The sequence below is a fragment of the Trachypithecus francoisi genome, unplaced genomic scaffold (assembly GCF_009764315.1).
Source record: "Trachypithecus francoisi isolate TF-2019V2 unplaced genomic scaffold, Tfra_2.0 Lachesis_group2, whole genome shotgun sequence".
Classification (NCBI taxonomy): domain Eukaryota; kingdom Metazoa; phylum Chordata; class Mammalia; order Primates; family Cercopithecidae; genus Trachypithecus; species Trachypithecus francoisi.
In genome coordinates, this window is record NW_022681465.1 from 25,616,567 (window position 1) to 25,643,646 (window position 27,080).

The following is a 27,080-nucleotide window of genomic DNA, read 5'->3' on the forward strand; positions in this document are numbered from 1 at the left end:
CCAAGAAGGCTGTTTTTAAAAAATTGCTCTGTTTTGAGAAGAAAACACTCTCTTGAAATTCACCTTGCGGAATCAGTTGCAAGAGGTTAAACATTAAAACCTATTGTGAGTTTTTGGGGGTACTTTACAACCAGAGCCCCTGATTGCCTGTTGTTCAGGATCTATGAAGAAATGTGATTATATGTAGTATTTATTACTCAGATTTGTCAGAGCACTACTCTGAACTCAAACATGTTACCAAAATGTGTCTCTTCTTTGCGGATTTTTACCATAAGTGAGAACCAATACTAATCTTTATTGAAAATAAATATATCTGGTAATTCAGACATGCATTTCCTCTGGCCTATTACCTTTTTTTACATTAAAAAGTTGATTATTATTATTTTCCATTACAATCTTTATCCTTTTGTCCATAAAATTTTCAGGTTGGATTCAGTACTGGCTTTACTGGTCCTTGGGGAGGCTGCCAAATTAAACATGGCCTGCTTGAAAGCTTTAATGGACATAGTGAGAGATTTTGTTTCAAGCATTATGTCTGTTCAAAATCAGGTAACATTGCTAATTTATATGTGAAAAGAGAACCGAAGAGAAACAGATTTTATTTTTGCCACTATTTAAATTGTATATTGTATTAGGGCATATAATGTGCATAACTTTATAATAATAAATTTAATTAAATATAAAAGCAAATTCACAGTTACCATTTATCATAAACATTTTTCATTTTCATTATATAATATTAAAATTTATAATTTGGTTGGGGTAAGATCACTTATTGAAACATTTCTGTATTGTTGATTATTAAATTTGTTTCTACTTGTTCACAGTTAATTATAAGTAATGTTGAATTGTTATTCTCATACATAAAATCTCTATCAACACTTCTATTTCTTTACAGTAGGCTAATAAAATTAAATTACCAAGTGAAAGACTGAAGTTTCTTTCAAAGTTTTGGAGCAAGATGTCCAAACTTTTCTCCATAAGATATATTAATAACTTTCTTGCATTCCTATAAACAATAAATGAAAGTGTCACACACTAGAATTGAGCTGTACATCAAAAGGTTCCTTTTGAATATGATATGGAAAATAGTATCTCATTGAATTAATTTACATTCCATTGACTGCTAATTAAATTGTAAAGTTGTTCTTTATATGATTATTAGCTATCTATATTTTTTATTCTTTGAACCGTATTTTATGCAATCTACTCATGGTAAACCCATTTTTTAATGAACACATTTAGAAATATTAGTTTATTATGGTCTTTTAACAATTATTATAAGTACACTGTATAGTTACTGATATGCAAAGACATACTTTGATGATCGAATATCTATTTTATTTCAGGGAGAAAGTTGCAAGGTAGATGATTTTTCCTGGGCCTGGAATGTAGTCTACATATATACAGTAATTCTTGCAGAAATCTGCTTGTATGCAGCCACTTCTGATTTGCGAAAAACTGCTCTAATTGGTTTCTGTCAATGTAAAAGTTCACGAAAAAATATTTTACGCTTGGACAAATCAGTACCTCCAGAATTAAAGGAAGCAAGTATTTTAAGTCTTTTGGAATATTTCTCTTCAAAAATGTCAGAGAATTGTAAGTAGATTGTTTTTAACTTGGATGAGTAACATTTTTAAGTGTCACTGTCTACATATAGTAATAAGCATTTTACAAAAAGTTGATATTTAGAAATAGCAAATAATTTTACATTTCTACAAATTTTGGAAGAATATAACATGATTTCTTTTTTCTTTTCTTTTTTTTTTTTGAGACCAGGTGTCACTCTGTCACCAAGGCTGCAGTGCAGTGGCGTGATCTCTGCTCACTGTAACCTCCTCCTCTGCTTCAAGCCTTTCTCCTGCCTCAGCCTCCCAAGTAGCTGGGACTACAGGCACTTGCCACCATGCCTGGCTAAGTTTTGTATTTTTAGTAGAGCTGGGGTTTTGCCATGTTGGCCAGGCTGGTCTCAAACTCTTGACCTCAAGTGATCCACCACATCTGCCTCCCAAAGTGCTGGGATTACATTCATGAACCACTGCGCCCAGCCAGAAAATTTTACCAATAATTTTAAAACAACTGAAATAAAAATTAGTTTCAGTTGGCTGATGATTCAAATTATATTCCTTGAAAACAAAAAAATGGATTTAGGCAAACCTGGGTAGTGTATATGAAGTTTATTTCCTCTTTATTTTTATTTTGTTCCCCATAGGATTTATCTTCTTTCTTCCATTTTCTCTAGGCATTTACTGTTTCCCTCTTGTTCTTTTCCTGCCCAGAGGATTTCTCTACAATTACTTCACTCAAATATTCTAGTACAATATTCACACCTGACATCTTATAGTCCATCAAATAGTAGCTGTCTTATGTCTCAGGACTAAAGGTCATTTTGCTACTGTATTTATGGGAGATAACAGAATAAAATATTTTGATTTTTCAAAGAGTACTATGGGGACAATATTAACTCAAAGTAGTCTTTTTTGGTTGAATAAAACTTTATAGATTTATTGTGAAAAATAATTGCAATTTATATATTACTATAGTCTATTGTATATGTGACTCTCACTTCCATTAAATGCTGAGATAATTGATACTGAAGAATCATGTCTGAATTCTATTTCTATTAACCCAGCATCTAGCATAATAACACATAATAGGTAAGCAATTATGATAGTGGATTTATAATGTAATTAAATACATCATTAAATTTCTGATATAATTGCAAGATTTTGGAAGGATTTAAAGAAGTAAGATATTGTCTTTAGCCAAAATCATAATTCACTGATTTTTGGAGAAATTATGATTGAATATAATTTTAAATAGTAAGACTTTAGAAGTAGATAGAAATTTCATTCTCAAAAACTTGCTCACTATTTTTAAATTGCCTTCAATATATTTTTGGTTTAATCAATAGATTGAAACCCAGCTTCTGAGTGTAATTAGTGTGACCTTTTCCCACTTTTCAAGCTTTTATTTTTTTATTGGTGCCAATTTTAAACAGATCTTTATTCTTAAGTACATAAATTGTATTTCTTCCATGTTTATATTATTAATAAAGTGAAGATAAATGAAGGTATTCATTTCTTTTGCTGTTCACAATTTTAATTATTCAGAATGTCAGAAATTTTCCTACATAGCACCTCAATACATGATTTTTAAACCACTACTAAACAGACTCATCTACAATGTTGGCCTTCAAGTCTTGTCTGCCTATGTAGGTTAGTTTTTCCTGACCTCTAGTGGTAGGTCCAGAAAAGACCCTCCATGGGAACAATCTTTACTCCCAGAAACCTCTTGGCCTCCCTTTGCTCATGACCCCCTGCACTCTGGCATAATCTTATGATGATGGGATTCCACGTTTCTGTGGACACTCACGAAACTCACATTTTTTTCCTCCTCAACAGTCTGATTTTTAAAATTTATTATTATACTTTAAGTTCCGAGATACATATGTAGAACTTGCAGGCTTGTTATATAGGTATACATGTGCCATGGTGGTTTTAAAACCCATCTTCTTGGTTTAAGCCCCTCATGCATTAGGTATTTGTCCTAATGCCCTACCTTCCCTTGTCCCCAACCCCCGACAGGCCCAGGTGTGTGACGTTCCCCTCCCTGTGTCCATGGGTTCCCATTGTTCAACGCCCACTTATGAGTGAGAACATACGATGTTTGGTTTTCTGTTCCTATGTTAGTTTGCTAAGAATGATGGTTTCTAGCTTCATCCATGTCCCCACAAAGGACATGAACTCATTCCTTTTTATGGCTGTATAGTATTCTGTGATGTATATGTGCCACATTTTCTTTATCCAGGCAACCATTGATGGGCATTTGGGTTGGTTCCAACTCTTTGCTATTGTGAATAGTGCTGCAATAAACATATGCGTGCATGTGTTTATAGTAGAATGATTTATAATCCTTTGGGTGTATACCCAGTAATGCAATTGCTGGGTCAAATGGTATTTCTGGTTCTAGATCCTTGAGGAATCTCCACTGTCTTCCACAATGGTTGAACTAATTTACACTCCCACCAACAGTGTAAAAGCGTTTCTCTTTCTCCAGATCCTCTCCAGCATCTATTGTTTCCTGACTTTTTAATGATCGCCATTCTAAGTGGTATGAGATAGTATCTCATTGTGGTTTTAATTTATATTTCTCTTATGATCAGTGGTGATGAGCTTTTTTTCATATGCTTGTTGGCCACATAAATGTTTTCTTTTGAGTAGTGTCTGTTGATATCTTTTGCCTACTTTTTGATGAAGTTGTTTGTTTTTTCTTGTAAATTTGTTCAAATTCCTTGTAGATTCTGGATATTAGACCTTTTTCAGAAAGATAGACTGAAAAAATTTTCTTCCATTCTGTAGGTTGCCTGTTCACTCTGATGATAGTTTATTTTGCCGTGCAGAAGCTCTTTAGTTTAATTAGATCCCATTTGTCAATTTTGGCTTTTGTTGCCATTGCTTTTGTTGTTTTAATCATGAAGTCTTTGCCCATGCCTACGTCCTGAACGATAGTGCCTAGGTTTTCTTCTAGAGTTTTTGTGGTTTTAGATCTTCCATTTAAGTCTTTAACGCATCTTGAGTTAATTTTTGTATAAGGCTTAAGTAAGGGGTCCAGTTTCACTTTTCTGCGTATGCCTAGCCATTTTTCCCAGCACCATTTATTAAATAGGGAATCCTTTTCCCATTGCTTGTTTTTGTCAGGTTTGTCAAAGATCAGATGATTGTAGGTGTGTTGTGTTATTTCTGAAGCCTCTGTTCTGTTCCACTGGTTTATATATCTGTTTTTGTACCAGTACCTTGCTGTTTTGGTTACTATAGCCTTGTAGGATAGTTTGAAGTCAGGTAACATGATGCCTCTAGCTTTGTTCTTTTTGCTTAGCATTTTCTTGGCTATACAGACTCTTTTTGGTTCCATGTGAAATTTAATGTAGTTTTTTATAGTTCTATGAAGAAAGTCAATGGTAGCTTAATGGGAATAGTATTGAATCTATAAATTAATTTGGGCAGTATTGCCATTTTCATGATATTGATTCTTCCTATCCATGAACATGGAATGTTTTTCCATTTGTTTGTGTCCTCTCCTATTTCCTTGAGCAGTGGTTTGTAGTTCTCCTTGAAGAGGTCCTTCACATCCTTTTTAAGTTTGATTCCTAGGTATTTTATTTTCTTTTTAGCAATTGTGAATGCGAGTTCACTCATGATTAGGCTCTCTATCGTTGGTGTATAGGAATGCTAGTGATTTTTGCAAATTAATTTTGTATCCTGAGAGTTTGCTGAAGTTGCTTATCAGCTTGAGGAGTTTTTGGGCTGAGTCAAGGTTTTCTAAATATGCAATCATGTCATCTGCAAACAGAGAGAAGTTGACTTCCTCTATTCCTATTTGAATGCCCTTCATTTCTTTCTCTTGCCTGATTTCCCTGGCCAGAACTTCCAATATGATGTTAAATAGGAGTGGTGAGAGAGGGCATCTTTGTCTTGCACCAGTTGTCAAAGGGAATACTTCTAGCTTTTGCCTGTACAGTGTGATATTGGCTATGAGTTTGTTACTGATGGTTCTTATTGTTTTGAGATATGTTTATCAATACCCAATTTATTGAGTGCTTTTAGCATTAAAGGGTGTTGAATTTTATCAAAGGCCTTTTCTGCATCTATTGAGATAATCATGTGGCTTTTGTCACTGGTTCTGTTTATGTGATGGATTATGTTTATTGATTTGCATATGTTGAACCAGCCTTGCATCTCAGGGATGAAGCTGACTTGATCGTGGTGGATAAGATTTTTATGTGCTGCCTGCTTTGGTTTGCTAGTATTTTACTGAGGATTTTCACATCGATGTTCATCAGGGATATTGGCCTGAAATCTTTTTTTGTTGTGTCTCTGCCAAGTTTTGGTATCAGGATGGTGCTGGCCTCATAAAATGTGTTAGGGAGGAGTCCCCATGTTTCTATTGTTTGGAATAGTTTCAGAAGGAATGTACTCCTCTTGGGTACCTCTGGTAGAATTTGGTTGTGAATCCATCTGGTTCTGGGCTTTTTTTTTTTTTTTCCATTGGTAGGCTATTAATTACTGCCTCAATTTCAGAACTTGTTATTTGTCACTTCAGAGTTTTGACTTCTTCCTAATGTAGTCTTGGGATAGTGTATGTGTCCATGAATTTATCCATTTCTTCTAGGTTTTCTAGTTTATTTGCATAGAGGTGTTTATAGTATTCTCTGATGGTAGTTTGTATTTCTGTGGGATCAGTGGTGATATCCCCTTTATCATTTTTTGTTGCATCTATTTGATTCTTCTCTGTTTTCTTCTTTAATAGTCTGGCTTGCGTTCTATCTATTTTGTTATTCTTTTCAAAAAACTGGCTCTTGAATTCATTTTTTTTTTTTTTGAAGGGTTTTTCATGTCTCTATCTCTTTCAGTTCTGCTCTGATCTTAGTTATTTCTTGTCTTCTGCTCACTTTTGAATTTGTTTGTTCTTGCTTCTCTTGTTATTTTAACTGTGATGTTAGGGTGTCAATTTTAGATCTTCCCTGATTTCTGATGTGGGCATTTAGTACTATAAATTTCCCTTCTAAAACTGCTTTAGCTATGTCCCAGAGATTCTGATATGTTGTTCCTTTGTTGTCACTGGTTTCAAAGAACTTATTTGTTTCTGCCTTAATTTCATTATTTACACAGTAGTCATCCAGGAGCAGGTTGTTCAGTTTTCGTGTAGTTTTGTGGTTTTGAGTGAGTTTCTTAATCCTGAATTCTAATTTGATTGCACTGTGATCTGAGAAACTATTATGATTTCTGTTCTTTTCATTTGCTGAAGAGAATTTTACTTCCAATTATGTGGTTGATTTTAGAATAGGTGTGATGTGGTGCTGAGAAGGATGTATATTCTGTTGATTTGGGGTGGAGAGTTTTGTAGATGTCTATTAGGTCCACTTGGTCCAGAGCTGAGTCCAAGTCCTGAATATCCTTGTTAATTTTCTGTCTTGTTGATCTGTCTAATGTTGACAGTGGGGTATTAAAGTCTGTCACTATTATTGGGTGGGAGTCTAAGTCTCTTTGTAGGTCTCTAAGAACTTGCTTTATGAATCTGAGTGCTCCTGTATTGGGTGCATATATGTTTAAGATAGCTCTTCTTGTTGCGTGGATCTCTTTGCCATTATGTAATGCCATTCTTTATCTTTTTTGAACTTCGTTGGCTTAAAGTCTGTTTCATCAGAGACTAGGATTGCAACCCCTGCATTTTTGTTTTCCATTTGCTTGGTGAATATTCCTCCATTCCTTTATTTTGGGCCTATGTGTGTCTTCACATGTGAGATGGGTCTCCTGAATACAGCACACCAATAGGTCTTGACTCTTCATCCAATTTTCTAGTCTGTGTCTTTTAATGGGGACATTTAGCCTATTTACATTTAAGGTTAATATTGTTATGTGTGAATTTGATCCTGTCTTCATGATGCAGGCTAGTTATTTTGCACAGTAATTGATGCAGTTTATTCATAGTGTCATTGGTCTTTATATTTCGGTGTGTTTTTGCAGTGGCTGGCACTGGTCTTTCCTTTCCATATTTAGTGCCTCTTTTAGGAGCTCTTGTAAGGCAGGCCTGGTGGTGACAAAATCCTTTAGCATTTGCTTGTCTGTAAAGGATTTTATTTCTCCTTTGCTTATGAAGCTTAGTTTAGCTTGATATGAAATTCTGGGTTGAAAATTCTTTTCTTTAAGAATGTTGAGTATTGGCCCCCAATCTCTTCTGGCTTGTAGGGTTTCTGCCAAGAGATCCACTGTTAGTCTGATGGACTTCCCTTTGTAGGTAACCTGACCTTTCTCTCTGGCTGCTCTAAACAATTTTTCCTTCATTTCAACCTTGGAGAATCAGACAACTGTGTGTCTTGGTCTTGCTCTTCTCGTGGAGTATCTTTGTGGTGTTCTCTGTATTTCCTGAATTTGCATGTTGGCCTGTCTTACTAGGTTGGGGAAGTTCTTCTGGATACTATCCTGAAGTGTTTTTCCAATTTGGTTCCATTCTCCCCATCACTTTGAGGTACACCAATCAATCATAGATTTGGTCTTTCCACATGGTCCCATATTTCTTAGAGATTTTATTCATTCATTTTCATTCTTTTTTCTCTAATTTTGTCTTTATGCTTTGTTAATTCAGTTGATCTTCAATCTCTGATATCTTTTCTTCCACTTGATCGATTCAGCTATTGATACTTGTGTATGCTTCACAAAGTTCTCATGCTGTGTTTTTCAGCTCCATCAGGTCATTTATGTTCTTTTCTAAACTGAATATTCTAGTTAGCAGTTCCTGTAACCTTTTTTCAAAGTTCTTAGATCCCTTGTATTGGTTTAGAACATGCTCCTTTAGCTCAGAGGAGTTTGTTATTACCCACCTTTTGAAGCCTACTTCTGTCAACTCATCAAACTCATTCTTCATACAGTTTTGTGCCCTTGTTGGAGAGGAGTTGCAATCATTTGGAGGAGAAGAGGCATTCTGGTTTTTGGAATTTTCAGCATTTTTGCTCTGGTTTTCCCTCATCTTTGTGGATTTATCTACCTTTGATCTTTGATGCTGATGGCTTTTGGATGGTGTTTTTGAGTGGGTGTCCTTTTAGGTGATATTGATGTTATTACTTTTTGTTTGTTAGTTTTCCTTCTAACAGTCAGGACCCTCTTCTGCAGGTCTGCTGGAGTTTGCTGGAGGTCCACTTCAGACCCTACAAGGGTTATAACCAGACCCTGCAGCCTGGGTATAACCAGTGGAAGCTCCAGTATGGCAAAGATTGCTGCCTGTCCCTTCCTCTGGTAGCTTCATCCCAGAGGGGTACCTGTCTGATGCCAGCCAGAACTCTCCTGTGTGAGGTGTCTGTTGACCCCTGCTGGGAGGCATCTCCCAGTCAGGAGGCATGGGGGTCAGCGACCCACTTGAGGAGGCAGTCTGCCATTTAGCAGAGCTTGAGCACTGTGCTGAGAGATCCGCTGCTCTCTTCAGAACTGGCAGGCAGGAAAGTTTAAGTCTGTGGAAGCTGCATCAACAGCTACCCTTTCCCCCACGTGCTCTGTCCCAGGGAGATGGGAGTTTTATCTATAAGTCCCTGACTGGGGCTGCTGCCTTTCTTTCAGAGATTCCCTGCCCATTGAGGAGGAATCTAGAGAGGCAGGCTGGCCACAGCTGCTTTGCTTTGAGTTTGGCTTCCTTAAGACTGTGAAGGGAAAACTGCCTACTGGAGCCTCAGTAATGATGGAAGCCCCTCCTTGCACCAAGCTTGATCCTGCCAGGCTGTCTTCAGCAAGAATTTCAAGGCAGTAGTTCTTGGCTTGCTGGGCTCCATAAAGGTGGGACCTGCTGAACAAGACCACTTGGCTCCCTGGTTTCAGCCCCCTTTACAGGTTAGTGAACAGTTCTGTCTTGCTGGGGTTCCAGGTGCCACTGGGGTACAAAAAAAACCTCCTGCAGCTAGCTCAGTGTCTGCCAGAACAGCCACCAACTTTAGTGCCTAAAACCCAGGACCCTGATGGTATAGGCACAGGAGGGAATCTCCTGGTCTGTGGGCTGCAAAAACCATAGGAAAAGTGTAGTATCTGGCTCAATAGCACAGTTTCTCATGGTATAGTCCCTCAGGGCTTCTTCTGGCTAGGGAAGTAGTTCCCCAGCCCATTGCTCTTCCCAGGTGAGGCAGTGCCCCACCCTGCTTCTGCTCACCCTCCATGGACTGCACCCACTGTCTAACCAGTCCCAGTGAGATGAACTAGGTACTTCAGTTAGAAATGCAGAAATCACCCACCTTCTGCGTTGGTTTCACTGGGAGCTGCAGACCGGAGCTGTTCCTATTCAGCCATCTTGCCAGACTCCCCTAACAGTCTGATTTAAAAAAAAATTTTAAATGCCAACTTTTGAGTGTACATAGTAGGTATATATATTTATCGGGCATATGGGATATTTTGATACAGGAATTCAATGTGTAATAATTACATCAGGGTAAATGAGGTATTGAATACCTCAAGCATTTAACTTTTGTGTAACAAACAATCCAATTATACTCTTTAGTTATTTGTAAAAGTACAATAAATTATTATCGACTATAGGCACTCTGTCGTGCCATCAAATACTAGAGCTTATTCATTCTTTCTATTTTTTGTACCCATTGGCCATCCCTATTTCCCTCTCATCACCCTGTTGCCCTTTCCAGCCTCTAGTGACCATCATTCTACTCTCTATCTCCATGAGTTCAATTGTTTTAATTTTTAGCTCCCACAAATAAGCAAGAATATGCAGGTTGTCTTGCTGTGCCTGGCTTATTTCATTTAACATAATGACCTCTAGTTCCATACATGTGGTTGCAGAAGACAGAATCTCATAAATTTTTACAAGTGTCTGTCAACAGATGAATGGATGAAGAAAATCTGATATTTTCCCCCAGGAAGTTCATAATTTTATTGAATTCATTTACTCATTGTTAATCTTTTAATTTGAATTTTTTAATCTTTCCCTGAAGACTTTATTTTGATGGCCTAGAATTTGGGTGAATTCTTGGAAGACATTTTGTCTTTCTGCTAATCATCTACAGCTTAATAATTCCCGGTTTTCTGGAAAACACATCCAAAATCTTCCTAGCTCAAATATTGTTCTTTTTACCTATAATGGCATCAAAGCAGACCTACTGAGAATCTTTTTGGCATTATGTGAGCTTTCTTCCTTCTGAGCAGTGCCATACATCATGGACAATTATGTGAGCTTACACTTGCTAAGAATATAGTCATCCTTGGTCATTGTTTTCTCATCTTTATGAATTTGAATAAACACACTTGTTTCTGTTTGGTATTGCATCCAAGAAAAATCAATTCTGATTTTTGTCATATGTATCCCTAGATGAGATAGCCACCTAGATACTTGTATGGTGAGCAACAGTTTCATCAAAGTTGGTAATTATTTGTCATTGAATAAACTCGGAGGTTCTGAATACCATTGTGTCAACAGCCAGACAATGTTACGAATCAAAGAGCTATCTCTACAGGTTACATGCTATCAGCATTTCAATCTTTAAAATGGCACAGTGATAGAGGGGCAGAAGGTAATCCCTAACAGACTAGATTCTAGAAGAAATTGCCCTTTGTACATTCACAAGTGGTTTAGAGGAAATGGATAACTTTTTTTGTTTGTTTTTGTTTTTGTTTTCATTTCTTTTTTTGCTTTCAGTGATGCCTTTCTTATGTTCACACTTGAACTAAGAAATCAAAGAATAACCCATATTTTATCAATGTTTTCTCAACATAGTGGACAAATAGATGTTCTAATGTTGAATGCTTTTAAAGATTTGATCTGCATTAAAGAGGATAGACATGAAAAGTGCCTCTTCAATAGTCAAAAGTCAGTACATATTTCTATGACATCTAACTTCTTGTAGAAGCCATAAATAGTACTAGTGGCATTTGTCTCACTGATGATTCTGTTTTGAAGTGCTCAATTCTGACCAAAGCTTTGTGGTTTCTTGTGAGAAATGATTGAAGTAACCTGATAACATGTTGAAAATTTAGGTAAAGATGTCCCAAGGATAAATTCTGCAATTTTCTTTATCTCTGTCACAAGCAGAGAATATAACACCTCAGGATGTAAACTTTTGATCTCTGCTTCATGTTTCTACTGGATCTTTGGCTTTTATATAAGTCACTACCAAGAAAAGCCATTACTTGACAACTACATTGTCAAGTATCTCACCAGTAAATGATAGGAGCTGAAAACTGTACTGATGTGGTCCATTGTAACATGATCCTTTGTAGCATTACTGAATAATTTTTCCACATAGAGAAAATGATTTTTTCTGGGTGTTCTGCATGCATGATCATTGGTAATAAAGCCTAGTTCCACAGGACCACAGAAAACAGAGGGTTCCAAAGGTAGTATCATCTGTGTGGGCTTTTTCAACATACTTACTGGGAGATAAGGGTCTGTCTTTCTGAAAAGTGATATAAATAATCTGGAGCTTCTGCTTTATTTAATTGAAATTTTTTTTTTCATAATAATACCTTTAATGTTAGTAAGTCTTTTGTTTAGAGTGAAAAAAAAAACAAACCAGATCTGGAGTCAAATGAACTCATACTGTATTTTAATTTTGTCACTTGAAAATCAGAATCCTAGATGAAGGCATTTAATTTTTCTAAAACTTACTTTCATTACCTAATAATTATGATAAGAATACTGTCCATACAATAGGAGTTTGGGTGAGAAAAACTATGGAAACATACAGATGCTTGGTATATTACCTAGTGCATGGTGAAGGCCTAGTAAATGTTAATAGATGTTATGGTTGTTAATATACTTTAATATTGTAGTGAGAAACTATACGTGAGTAAGTATTTCTTTTTGTAATGCTTATTCCTATGTACATTATATATCTGGAGGATGCTTACTTTATTTATGTATAAGGTATATATGACACTGAAAATCGTTTAAAATAGTATCAAGCAATTCTCATTTGACAGCCTCCCAAGTAGCTGGGATTACAGGCGTTTGCCACCATGCTTGGCTAATTTTTGTATTTTTAGTAGAGACCAGGTTTTTCCATGTTGCCCAGGCTGGTCTCAAACTTCTGGAGGTAAGTGATCCACCCATTTGGGCCTCCCAGAATACTGGGATTATAGGTGTGAGATACCACACCCAGCCTCTCATAATGTTCTTATGGACCATTTTTACATAAAGCCTTTATTACAAAGAAACAATTTGAATCGTAGTTTTGTGAAAGCATTATTCTAAGAAATTAAAATAATGACTCCTGATATTGTTTAGCTCTGTGTTCCCACTCAAATCTCCTCCAATTGTAATCCCCACATGTTGAGGGAGGGACCTGTAATCTCCATGTGTCTAGGGAGGGAGATGACTGGATCATGGGGACGGTTTCCCCCATGCTGTCCTCATGATAGTGAGTGAGTTCTCACGAGAGCTGATGGTTTTATACGTGTTTGGAAGTTTCTCCTTTGCTCTTCTCTCTCCTGCTGCCTTGTGAAGAAGGTGTTTGCTTCCCCTTCCACCATGATTATAAGTTTCCTGAGGCTTCCCTAGCCATGTGGAACTGTGAGTCAATTAAACGTCTTTTATTTATAAATTACCTAGTCTCAGGGAAGTTCTTTATAGCAGTGTGAAAACAGATGAATACAACCCCCATTAAGATAATGTGAAGATATTTTCCTTTGATCTTATCTCAGCGGTCCCCAAACTTTCTGGCACCAGGGACATTTCCTGGAAGGCAGTTTTTCCACTGACAGTGGGGTGGAGTAGGGTGAGGGATGGTTTTAATAAAACTGCTTCATCTCAGATAATCAGGCATTAGTTAAATTCTCATAAAGAGCAGCAACCTAGATCCCACTCATGCACAATTCACAATCGGGTTCATGTTCCTATGAGAATGTAATACCACTGATCTGACAGGAGGTGGAGCTCAGGTGATAATGTTCGCTCACTGGCCACTCACCTCCTATTGTATGGCCCAGTTCCTAACAGGCCATGGACTGATAGGTTTGGGGTCCCCTGTTTGTCTGATACAGGAGTAGAACTTGAAGAATCTTGAGGACAAGAAGGCTACTTAACATGTCCCTTTTCCACTCCGAGGTTTGTGTGAGACAAGCTTTGCATAGAGTCAAATGGCTATTGATTCAAGTTGGGGTCTCTGGCTAGTGACTGAAGTGCTGAATGGTGGTTTTTTTAATTGAATAGAAATTTTTTTGTATGCTTACAAATATGACTTATGCATTTAACATTTGGTTGAAATTCAAAGAGTCTGACTTTTATTATTCCTTTTATGGAGAACCATCCTACACATGTCTTAATGGAGTTGAGCTACAGGAAGGTTTGAATATGTTCAAGTGCCTAAATAAGCCCTTATTTGAAATACAAATTTTTTCAGCATAGTCTCAAAGAAGAGATTATTTTGAGCTGGAAAACTAGGAGGGAAAGTGATGAAAATTAATTTATTTAAACATACAGAATTTTTGCTTGATCCCTGTTGAGATTCTGATTTTGAAAAACATTTTGCCCTTATGGGTCATAAAGGATATTAATAATTAACTTTATTTTATATTGAGCTCTTTGAATGTTCCAGACATTTTTCTAGACACTTGGCATGCATCATTTAACTCATTAATAATTACAACAAGATTATAACATAGATACTCATATTATCCCCATTTTTGAATGAGAAAACTGAGGCAATAAAAGTTTATTCATCCATAGAAGTATAATTAATAAATGATACATTTGAGACTTAATGAAGGCATTCTCATTTTGGAGTCCATGTTAATAACTGCCTCACTATACTGAACTAACTAGACTGGATGATCCATTCAATGAAATTTTAACAAACATCCATCTGCATGTTGAAGAATGTGCAAAGGGTGACATTGAGAAATTCTCTCAGTCATTGTCTTCTAGCACTATTTGCCACAGACCCTATATCATGTGTGGTCCATATTTTTAATGTAAGTTCCTGGGCCTTATTTAGAACTTTGCATCAGACTTTTTAAAAGGTGGGGTCCAGGGGTCTGTGTCATTAAAACACTTTACACGTTATAGGTTGAGAAAACCTAGCCTATACATTTAGCTGTTAAACATGATAGTAAAATGTTCTCATTACAGAGGAAAATATTTATTTTAATTCCTGTTACAGACCTGTATGCATCCAGACTGTTAATATTTATTTCTGATGACTTATATATATCTTTACTAACAGGGAAGCACAGCTTTGTGTTCTGTCTTTCAAATTTGAAATGCCATCTTCCTGTGTTCCTACTTTGGTTTCACAGTGAAAAAATGATAGATTTTTTTAAAAGCCTGAATTATCTGGAGTCTGTGTTGTGATAACAAAACTTGGAAATGATGTCTTCTGTGGGAAACCAACAGACACTGAGTTAGTGTGTCTTGTAGAAGAGGGTGAAATATTTAGGAATAGATAATGAATGATAGACCCCAAAATATCTCAGAGTAGTAAGTCTTCTCAATCATACAGCACTCATCTAATGCACAAATCTCTTCCAGATGTTTGCAAACAGTGAACAAAGTCTGCTTAAAAGTCAACAGAGAGGTAGGACTCCCAATATCCCAAAGCAGGTCATTCCACTTTTGAACTCTGAAAGATCTGTCCTTATACTACAATGAAATTTTTCTTTCTATGTTTTCCAAACCTTGGCTTAAATTTTGTGCCCTGGAGGCAACCAAAATAAATCAATTCCTTTTCTCACGTTCTAGCCCTTCCAGTATGTGAAGATAATTGCACTGGTTTCCCTTACCACCTCTCCACCCTGCTGTCATCTCTCATCTCTTTGCTTACTGCCAAGTTCTGTGGTAATTTTTTGTAGTACATGAAAAACATATTTTCCATATGGCTTATAATTAACTTCTTAAGTTTGCTGGGAGTTTGTTGTGTTGGCATCTTTGCCTGGATTTACAATAATTTATTCCAATAATATAATATGATGTGAAGACATGTGCATTGGACCCAAGTACTTTTCCATTCAGTGTTGTCTCAGAATGGAAAAAGTAAAATATAGCATTCTTCCTTTCATTTGTTTGTTGAGAATGATTTTCTAATCTGGTTCTCCAGTGATAGTGGTGAATGAAATATGTGTCACAGTTGTGAAATAACTTTGTATGCTTCATTTTGATTCATTTTAACTGAGAAGAAAACATTAGCACAGAGCAATAATTCCTTTTTAAAAAGTAAATGAAAGTTAATTGGAATCTTAGAACCAATTGAAACTTTTAATGATACTCTATTAGATCTTTAATATACCTCTTACCTTGGTGAAGGTTATTCAAGAAAGTATTCAGTAATAAGGTTGTGGTTTTTATACATGAAAAATATTTTACTCTCATATATATATGTGTGTGTGTGTGTGTATGTGTGTTAGCAATAGAATTGAGGCAATCTTAATCATTCATTGTTCTGTGTGCTGACACATCTAAAAGTATAATATCACTGATCATATATATGTATACAGAAGTTAACCAAATGTTTCTATTTTTTAGATTTCTAAAATAATTTTATTGAGGTATAATTGACAGACAATACAATGTGCATATTTAAACTGTACAACCTGACCAGTTTGACATATATGTGTATATATGTACCCATGAAACCATCATCATAATAAAAGATGACCTATAAGAATTATTTCCTAGGATCTGGGTACAAAAGTGGCTTCTATTTTCAAGGAAAGAGTAAGGTATGACTGGTGGGTTGGCAACTAAATATAGTAATGACTTTCCTTTAACAGAGAAAATGTCAGGTTTGTGCACAGCAAACCAATGTAACTTAGTTATATGTTTTACTGTCTGCAAGTTTTAATAGTCATGGTACTAGCAATTTGAACAGCCACAATATTTACACATTTGGAGTTTACCATCTTGTTTGATAACATAGCAAATGTCAGAGGGGTTTGTATATGCTAGAGATTTATGAAGTGTAACAGTTTATTTTATAAGCTTAGTGAAACACCTGTAAATGTTTTATTTTAATATTCACCTGGTGTATTTTGTGCTATTTTTGTTTTAACCTGAATTTTTATGTGTGTGTCTATGGGTGTATATGTATATATGTGCCTACAGAGATACACATACACATACATATATAATGCCTCATTATGTTGATCTGCTAAAACAGTTGATAACTTCTGTCCTTATTTAAAATGGATGAATTGTCATTTTTGGATACTGAATTATTTTAGTTACATTTGTCTAATACTGCTTTATTATTAATTTCTCTTTTTATAACTTATAATTTTCCCACTGAAATTGTGTTGCTCTTTTATGTCCTCCAAGTTTTTATTTTATTGGTTGGTTTTTTAAATAAAATAACACTCGGAAGCTCAATTACTGTGTTCTTTTGAGAATGTTATAACATTACACTTGATCCTTGTGCATCTGGGCCTTTAACTATAGTAGCAATAAACTTAAATTTAAAAATTTATGGGGAGTAACATAAACTCACCCTCTGATTACCTATGGCTTGTTATTTTTGTAAGTCTACCAATAGGATGTGAAAGTCTTTCCTTGCTGTGCTGTTTTGTGTTACTGTGCTCCATCTTTCAGGTAAGCCATTGCTAAGCAGCTCTGGACTTTGGCTGTCTATGTCCCATTCATATTAATAATGTTTTTGAGGTAAAAAAAAAAATCTTGATATACATTTGTGTGTATAATTGTGTGTGTGTGTGTTTGAAAGAGTGTGTATGGAAATATGCCTTCTATGCTGATATTTCAAAAATGTAGCACTTTCATGGGGGAAGGAATTGCCAATAATGTTTTGATAATTAATTATTATTTGACTTTTTAAAAGTGATTAAGTACCATAACCACACATAAGTCCTAAAAATTTTTCATAAATTAAAACTTTTAAAATAGGAGAAAATAGAGCATAGTACCTTTATGACTATCAAACAAGAAAGGGTTTCATAAACAAAACAAAAATCACAAATTATAAAATATATGATTGGAAAATGTATACAAAAATGTAAAATATCTGAGCAGGAAAAAAATGAGAAAAGTTAAAATAAGTTAAAGGTGAAAGTTTGGAAATATATGTACCTATTATAGAAGTAATAATAAAAGAAATACCACTTGTTATTATTGACATGCATTCATTGTGGTTTCTAAACTTGCTAGATGGCCATAAATGGACCAATTTTAAATCTTAACTTGACCTGTATCTCTTTCTCTCCACTGTCCCTGTACCCTGTGATTAAGCTGTGTGCCACAAGTTGACCCTATAAGTCAGAAGTTCGAAAACTCTAACAAATTCTTCCCAAACCTGCAGACTTCTGTGAGAAAATGTATGTAGTGACTAGTTTGGGATGACTTTGTCAAATCTCTAGGTTGCAGCAGTTTGCGTTTGTCTTTCTTTTTGCATTAGTACTTCAAGGTAAGGGTGAGAAGGGCCTGGAACTGGACATGTCAGGAGAATAGCCATAAGCCAGGGACTTCAGAGACCTCAGGGAGCAGGATGAGAAACTGCTGCAGGCACTCTTTCCTCCCTCATGCTCACTGCAGCCTTGGGCTGAGCTGTGACCCAGAGCCTTGGAATTGCAGGGAGGGCAGAGGAGAAGAGTTTCAGTTTAGAATGTGTGAGAAGAAAAGCTAGACATTTTAAATATGAGGTGAGGGAAGAATCCCTGTGGCCAAATATTCTAAGACTGCCCACTTTTATCCATTTGCCAAATCTTGAATAGAAGCTTTATTTTGTGGTCTAAAAATGCTTTGTCCCAACAAACATTGTGAAAACCTGACAATTTTCTACCCTGTCAACACTGCTTCAACAATTAAACCTTCATCTATGGGGCCTGTGGAAAACAGTTACTAACTGTAGAGGTGAGACTTCACCCTGTAAATTTACTTGATCATTTTCACAAAGCCCCAAATAACCATGATGAAGGGAAAACATTGCTATTCTTCTCCAGAAGATTTGCTATCATTCCTACTAAATAATTTTAATCTAGCCCTGTACATGTTCAAACCAAAAGTTTCCTATTATTTCCCATTCTGTTTATTCCCTTGTATGGTTGGTAACTGTTTCTATTGTTGGGATGGGCTAAAAAAACACTCTGGGACCTTCAATTCAAAGCCTTTTACCACATAAAGGTCTTCACCTACTTAAGAAGAAGGAGCTGGGAATCTTATGGGAATAGTTCTCACATATCTGAAGCATAAACAATACAAAGTATTCCATTCAGATCCAGTGGCCTAAAATCCACCTGTAGCTGAACACAGAGGGAAAAGACCCATGAACTAGAAATAATGCAATGTTTCTAAAGTATCTATGGTGCTAAAGTACATTCCAACATGGCATTTTAAAAATTAATTTTTATAATAATATATCATAGCAGAGAAGAAAAAATAAGATAGATTTAGTCTTCCTAATTACGGTGATATATTCATTAATGAACATAACTCGCTAAGTGCTTGTAAATTTCTTTGTTACACTAGTGAGAATTATATTAAGGTCCTTCAGCATGCTTCAGAATGTTTTTTCTGTCATTTAATATGGTCCAGAAATGAATGCTAAAATTATAGTGTCACTTTACTCGTCACTCCTCCCATCCATCAAGAGTAACATAATATGTTCACAACAGAGAAATCACTAATTTAATCAAACAAATGAATCCTGCATCTTTTAAAAGGATACAATGTTTTACAGCAGATCTCTAGAACGTATCCATCTTGTATTACTGAAATTTTACACCCATTGATTAGCAATTCCCTTATTCCCTCCACCAACCCCTGGTAACTACCATTCTATTCTTTGCCTTTGGTAGCTTAGCTATTTTAGATACCTCATTTAGTGGAATCATGTAATATTTACCTTTCTGTGATTGGCTTAATTCACTTAGCATAATGTTTTCAGGCTTTATCCATGTTGCTGCATATTGCAGAATTTTCTTTTTTTTCTTGGTGTGAATATATTTCATTTTATCTATATATGACATTTTCCTTATCCATTCGTCTGTCAACAGACATTTAGGTTGTTTCCATATCTTGACTATTATAAACAGTGCTGCAATGAATATGGGAATGCCAATATCTCTTTGAGATCCTGATTTTAATTCCTTTGGATCAATATGCGGAAGTGGAATTGCCAGATCATACAGCCGTTCCATTTTTAATTTTTAGAGGAAATTGTATACTGTTTTCTGTAGTAGTTATACCACTTTACATTCCTACCAGTAGTGTACTTCAGGGATTCCAATTTCCTCACAACCCTGCCGACACTTGTCTTTTTCTTTTTCCTTTTTTTTTTTTTTTTTGATAATAGATATCCTAACAGTTGTGGAGTGATATTTAATTGTGCTTTTGATTTGTATTTCCTTGATAATTAGTGATATTGAGCATATTTTCATATACCATTTGACTACTTCTATGTTTTCTTTGGAGAAATGTCTGTTTAAGTCCTTTGCCCATTTTGTAATCAAGTTATTAGTTTTATTTTACTATTGAGTTTTAAGAGTTTCTTATTTTCAAGATTAATGTTTCATCATGTAGATATCTGCAAAAATATTCCCCCATTCTGTAAGATGTCATTTTACTCTGTTGATTTTTTCTTTTGTTGTGCAGAAGCTTTTTTGTTTGATGTAGTTCCACTTGAACTTGTTTTTGTTTTTGTTGCCTGTGCTTTTGGTGTTATTTCCATAAAATCATTGCCAAAACCAATTTTAAGAGTATTTTCCCTATATTTTCTTCTATGAGTTTTAGTTTCAGGTCTTCTGTTCGTCTCTAATCAATTTTGAGTTGATTTTTGTGTATGGTGTAAGGGTCTACTTTTATTATTTATATATGGCTGTCCAATTTTCCCAACACCATTGGTTGAAGAGACTATCCTTTTCCCATTATATATTCATGGCACTCATGTAGAATATCAGCTGGCTGTATATGTGTGGATTTATTTCTGGGATCTCTATTCTGTTCCACTGGTCTATATATCAGTCTTTAGGCTAGTACTGTTTTAATTTATGTAGCCTTGAAGTATACTTTGAAATCAATAAATGTGATGCCTTTGACTTTGTTCTTTTTCAAGATTGTTTTGGCTAGTTGGAATCTTTTTAGGCCATTGAAGTTTTGAGTTTCTTTTTCTATTTCTGTCTAAAATGCCATTGGGATTTTGATGGAGACAGCATTGAATTTGGAGATTATGTTAGGTAGTGTAAACATTTAAAAAGTATGAAGTATTTCAATCTAGAAACAGGATGCCTTTTCATTTGTGTCTCATTTGATTTTTTAAACAATGTTTTGTGGCTTTTAATGCAGAAGTCTAACTTATTTGGTTAAATTTATTCCTAAGTATTTTATTCTTTTTGATGCTATCATAAATGTAATGTTTTACTAATTTCCTTTTTGTATAGGTTATTAGTATATAAAAACAAATAATTTTTGTATATTGATTTTGTAGCATTCAGGTATACTACATTAGTTTAGTTTATTGGTTTTAACATACTTGATTTTGTGGAGTCTTTTGGATTTTCTTCATATAAGATTATGTTATCTGCAAACAGAGATACTTCTACTTTCTTATTTGGATGCCTTTTATTTGTTTATCTTGCCTAATTGCTCTGGCTAGCACTTTCAGTACTCTGTTAAATGGACATCACCAGAGTAGACAACCTTGGCTTGTTCCTGGTCCACATAGTGAGCTCCAAGTTAGTGAACATAGTACCCAATAATTAGTATTTCAGGCAGTGCCCCTTCCCCTCGTTTCCACTTCTAGTAGTCCCAGTGTCTGTTACTGCCATCTTTATGTCCATGTGTACTCAATGTTTAGCTCCCCCTTATAAGTGAGAACTTGTGGTATTTGGTTTTCTGTATTGTATTAGTTTGCTTAGGATAATGGTTTGCAGTTGCATACATGTTGCTGTAAAGGATATTATTTCATTCTTTTTATGGCTGTGTAGTAAGCCATGGTGTGTATGTACCATATTTTCTTTATCCAGTTCACCACTGATGGACATCTAGGTTGATTCCATGTCTTTGCTATTATGAATAGTGCTACAATGAATGTACAAGTGCATGTTGTCTTTTTGGTAGAATAATTTATTTTCTTCTGGGTATATACACAGTAATAAGATTGCTGAGTTGAATCATAGTTCTGTTTTAGGAACTTCGAGAAATCTCCAAACTGCTTTCCACTGTGGCTGAGCTAATTTACATTCCCACCAACAGTGTGTAAGCATTCCCTTTCTCTGCAACTTTCGCTGGAATCTGTTATTTTTTGATTTTTAAATAATAGTCACTCTGTTTGGTGTGAGATGGTATCTCATTGTGGTTTTAATTTGCATTTCACTAATGATTAGAGATATTGGACTTTTTTATATGCTTTTTGGATGCACGTATGTCTTCTTTTGAGAAGTGTCTATTCATGTCCTTGCCCATTTTTTTTAATGGAGTTGTTTGGTTTTTCCTTGTTAATTTGTTTAAGTTCCTTATAGATTCTGGATATTAGACCTTTGTTGGATGCATAATTTGCAAACATTTTCTCTCATTTTGTAGGTTGTCTGTTTACTCTGTTGATGGTTCCTTTGACTATGCAGAAGCTCTTTAATTTAATTAGTTCCCACTTGTCAATTTTTGGTTTTGTTTTAATTGCTGTTGGTGCCTTCATCATGAATTCTTTCTCAGAGCTTATGTCAAGAATTGTATTTCTTAGGTTTTCTTCTAGGATTTTTATAGTTTGTGGTCTCACATCTAAGACTTTAAGTCTGAGCTAATTTTTGTATATAGTTTAAGGAAGGGGTCCTAGTTTCAATCTTCTGCCTATAGCAAGCAAGTTATCCCAGCACCACTTATTGAATAGGGAGTACTTTCCCTGCTTCTTGTTATTGTTGACTTTGTCAAAGATCAGATGGTTGTAAGTATGTGGCTTCATTTCTCTGTACTGTTCCATTAATCTGTGTGTCTGTTTTTGTACTAGTACCATGCTGTTTTGGCTACTGTAGCCTTGTTGTATAGCTTGAAGTTGGTTAATGTAATGGCCTTGTTCTCTTTGCTTAGGATTGCTTTGGCAATTTGGGCTATTTTTCAATTTCATATGAATTTTAGAATAGTGTTTTCTATTTCTGTAAAAAATAACACTGGTAGTTTGATAAGAATAATGTTGACTTTGTATATTGCTTTGGGCAGTATAGCCATTTTATGATATTGATTCTTCTCTCCATGAGCATAGAATGTTTTTCCATTTGTTTGTATCATCTCTGGCTTCTTTCGGCAGTGTTTTATAGTTGTCCTTATAGAGATCTTTCACCTCCTTGGTTTGATCTATTCCTAGGTATTTTATTTCTTTGTGGCTATTGTAAATGGGATTGCATTCTTGATTTGGCTCTCATTTGCTATTAGTTAGTAGTTTCATTCCACCATGGTTGAAAAATATTTAGCATAGTTTCAATCTTCTTGAATTTGTGAATACTTTCATTGTGACCTAATAAGTGATCTGTTCTGGAGAATTTTTTATGTGTACTTGAAAAAAAATTCTCCTGTTTGGGATTATATGATCTGTATATGCCTTTTAGTTCTATTTAGTCTTTAGTATTGTGCAAATCGGCTGTTTCTTCATTAATTTTCTGTTTGGTTGTCATCCTTATTATTAAAATTTCCTACTATTATTGTATTGCTGTATTTCTGCCTTCAGTTCTGTCAATGTTTGCCTCATATATAGTCATGCATTGCTTAAGAATAAGGATATGTTCTTAAAAATGCATCATTTGGCAATTTCACCATTATGCAAGCATAATAGAGTATACTCACACACAACTATGTGGTATAGCCTACTAAACACCTAGGGTACATGGTATAGCCTATTGCTCCTAGGCTACAAACATGTACAGCATGTTAATGTACTGAATACTATAGGCAATTGCAACACAATGCTAACTGTGCATCTAAACATAGAAAAGGTAACACATTGCACTATAGTGTTACAACAGCTAAATGTCACCAGCTAATATAATTTTTTTCAGCTCTATTTACTACAATCTTATGGGACAACTGTCATATATGCAGTCCGTTGTTGACTGAAACACTGTTACATGGCAAATGACTGTATTTAGGTGCTGTGATCTTGGTTGCAGATACATTTATAATTGTTATATCTTTCTAGTGGATTGATCATTTTATATTACATAGTATTTTTTAGTCTATTGTGACAGTTTTTTGGCTTAAACCTATTTTTTTTTCTGTATAAGTATAGCCACTCCTGCTTCTTTTCATTATCATTTGCATGGAGTGTCTTTTCCATGCCTTACTTTCAGCCTATATGTATCCTTAAATATAAAGTGACCCCCTTATAGATACCTTACGTTTGGGTCCTATTTTTTTATTCACTTAGCCACTTTATGTCTTTTGATTGGGAAGTTTAATTAATCTACATTTAAAGTAATTATTGATATGTAAGGATTTATTATTGCCATTTTGTTACTTGTTTTATTTTTGTCTCTCTTTTCCTGCTCTGCCTTCTTTCGTGTGTGTGTGTATGTGTTTGTGTTTGTTATTGGCATGTCTTGATTCTTTTCTCTTTTTCTTTTGTGTAACTTCTATAGGTATTTTCTTTGAGATTAATAGGGGTCTTATCTAAATTATGACAATCAATTTTATGTTGCAAACAACATCAATCTTATACAAAGTTCTACACTTCTCAAAGCTCTAATAAACATTTTATCCTTATGATGTCACAATTAACATCTATTTATATTATTATACATTAACAGATCTTTAAATTGATTTACTTACCATTGTTACACTAATATATAGTATTAAGTATTTGTCTATATATTTACCTTTACCAATGAGTTTTATATTTCTTATGCTATCATATTGTGGTTTAGCATCCTTTTTTTTCAAGTTGAAGAACTCCCTTTAGGATTTGTTGTAAGACAATTCTAGTCATAATGTGTTCCCTCAACTTTTGTTGGTCTGAGAAAGTATTTGTTTCTCTCTTTAAAACAAAACAAAACAAAAAACAAACAAACAAACAAAAAACTGCAGTTTTCCTGGTATAGTATCTTCCCAGCAGATTTTTTTTTTTTTTCTTTCATCCCTTTGAACATCTCACTTCCTTCTGGCAGGGCAAACTTCCTGCTAAAAAAATCTTTGGGTAGTCTTACAATCATCCCCTTGTACATAACAAGTTGTTTTTCTCTTATTGCTTTCAAAATTATCTCCTATACTTTTTATATCTTGAATATAATGTGTCTCAGTGTGAATTTCTTTGGGTTAATTTTATTTAAGATCTTTTGGGCCTCCTGGATCTGAATGTACATTTTTCTTCCTAGATTTGGGAAGTTTCCAGCCAATTATGTTTTCTAAATTGTATAGCACTGTGCAAATGGTAGAGGTTATGGCACAAGGGTGTTTCTGCTTTTACTACTGGTTTTAGTGTGGCTAGATTTACACACTAAATCTAAGCCCTTCTGCTAGTTTCTGGATTTTTCATAATGGGAATTGATCCATTTATTCCTATTGAATCGATGTTTCTGTGATAGAAAAGAGAGTCCAGTTTTTCCTATTATACCATCTTGCCTATGTCACGAGAATTTTTTCACTTTTTAAAGAGATCCCTTCTAATCAGTTACTGAGTAGAAGAATTAATAAAAGTCCTCAAATGGGATGAAGTAGGAGATATTTAGGTAAGAACAGGAGGAGAAATAACACCAATACGGTTTCAAGAAAGGCAGTAATAGGTGAATAAATTTTCACTGAACTAGAATTGGTGTCACCAATTTTGGATGTCAGCAATTTTGAATGAGTCACAGCTCAGTTTTAGATTACTTAAGGCAACTTGTTTTATCTCTTGGAATCTTAGTTTCTTCAAGATTATGGGTTTTAAAAAGTTTTTACATGTAATATAATGTACTTACAAAGGTAAAATACTATTTTTTACAATTTCCAAGAACATTTTTATTATTTTCTTCTTTATTTCTTTGTTGCCCCTGGAATACAGAAATCTGTGAGAATGATCTACTTATAATTATTATTCTATATCTCTTGGTAGTATAAATTTAACTTAGTGAAATTTAAAATAAATCCAAAAGTCAGAAGTCTGATATTCCTCTAGTTTATTTATTAGAATCACAATTAATATTGAAAAGATAACTACTTTTATCCTTGGTTTCCAGTTAGAATTCCAGACATTAATTATTTTTATATGTTTTTGTAATTTCTTTTTTTTAATTTTTAATTTTAATTTGTTAGCTTCTATTTTAAGTTCAGAGATACAAGTGCAGGTTTGTTACGTAGGTCAACTTGTGTCATGGGGATTTGTTGTACAGATTATTTTATCACCCAGGTCACTATCACTAAGCTTAGTACCCATTAGTTATGCTTCCTGATCCTCTCCCTCCTTCCACCCTCCACCCTCCACCCTCAACCCTCCCAAAAGGCCCCAGTGTATGTTGTTCCTCTCTGTGTCTCCATGTGTTATCATTTAGCTTCCACTTACAAGTAAGAACATGCAGTATTTGGTTTTCTGTTCTTGTATTAGTTTCTAAGGATAATGGCCTTAAGTTAAGCTCCACCCATGTCCCTGCAAAAGACGTGATCTCATTATTTTTTATGGCTGTATAGTATTCCATGGCATGTGTGTACCACATTTTCTTTATCCAGTCTACTATTCATAAGCATTTAGTTTGATTCTATGTCTTTGCTATTGTGAATAGTGCTGCGGTGAATATACACATGCATGTGTCTTCATAATGAAATGATTTATAGTCCTTTGGGTATATGCCCAGTAATGAGATTGCTGGGTAGAATGGTATTTCTGTCCTCAGGTCTTTCAGGAATTGCCACACTGTCTCGCACAATAGCTGAACTAATTTACTCTTCCATCAACAGTGTATAAGCATTTCTTTTCCTCCACAACTTCACCAGCACTTGTTATTTTTTGACTTTTTACAATTGCCATTCTGACTGGTGTGAGATGGTATCTCATTGTGGTTTTGATTTGCATTTCTGTAATGATCAGTAATGTTGAACTTTTTAAAAATATGATTATTAGCCACATGTATATCTTCTTTTGAGAAGTGTCTGTTCATATCTTTTGCCCACTTTTTATGGGATCTTTTTTTTTCTTGTAAATTTTGTTTAATTTTCTTATAGATGCTGCATGTTAGACATTTGTCAGGTACGTAATGTGCAAAAATTTTCTCCGACTCCCTAGGTTGTTTACTCTGTTCATAGTTTTTTTTGCTTTGCAGTAGCCCTTTAGTTTAGTTATATTCCATTTGTCAATTTTTGCTTTGGTACAGTGCTTTTGGCATCTTTGTCATGACTTATTTGCTTGTGTGTGTCCTGGATGGTATTGCCCAGGTTGTCCCCAGGATTTTCATAGTTTTGGGTCTTACAGTTAAGTTTAAAATTGATATTGAGTGAATTTTTGTATATAGTGTAAGGAAGGGGTCCAGTTTCATTCTCCTGCATATGGCTAGCAAATTATCTCAGCACCATTTATTGAATAGGAAATCCTTTCCCCAGTGCTTGTTTTTGTTAGGTTTACTGAAGATAACTGTAGGTGTGTGGTCTTATTTCTGTGTTCTCTATTCTGTTCTGTTGGTCTATGTATCTGTTTTTGTATCAGTATC

At 34.9% G+C, this 27,080-nt stretch overlaps 1 protein-coding gene across 2 annotated transcripts in view; it reads left to right on the plus strand.

Moving 5' to 3' along the window:
* Positions 1-27,080, plus strand: part of TMEM232 (transmembrane protein 232) — a 294,516-nt gene that overhangs the window by 111,015 nt on the left and 156,421 nt on the right. For both annotated transcript variants that reach the window (XR_004429706.1, XM_033178954.1), the window contains exons 9-10: positions 426-549; positions 1,350-1,599. Coding sequence is in view for 1 of the 2 variants with exons in the window: in XM_033178954.1 (XP_033034845.1) it covers positions 426-549; positions 1,350-1,599 (374 nt within the window). In the remaining variant the exon portion in view is untranslated. The remainder of the gene's footprint in view (positions 1-425; positions 550-1,349; positions 1,600-27,080) is intronic.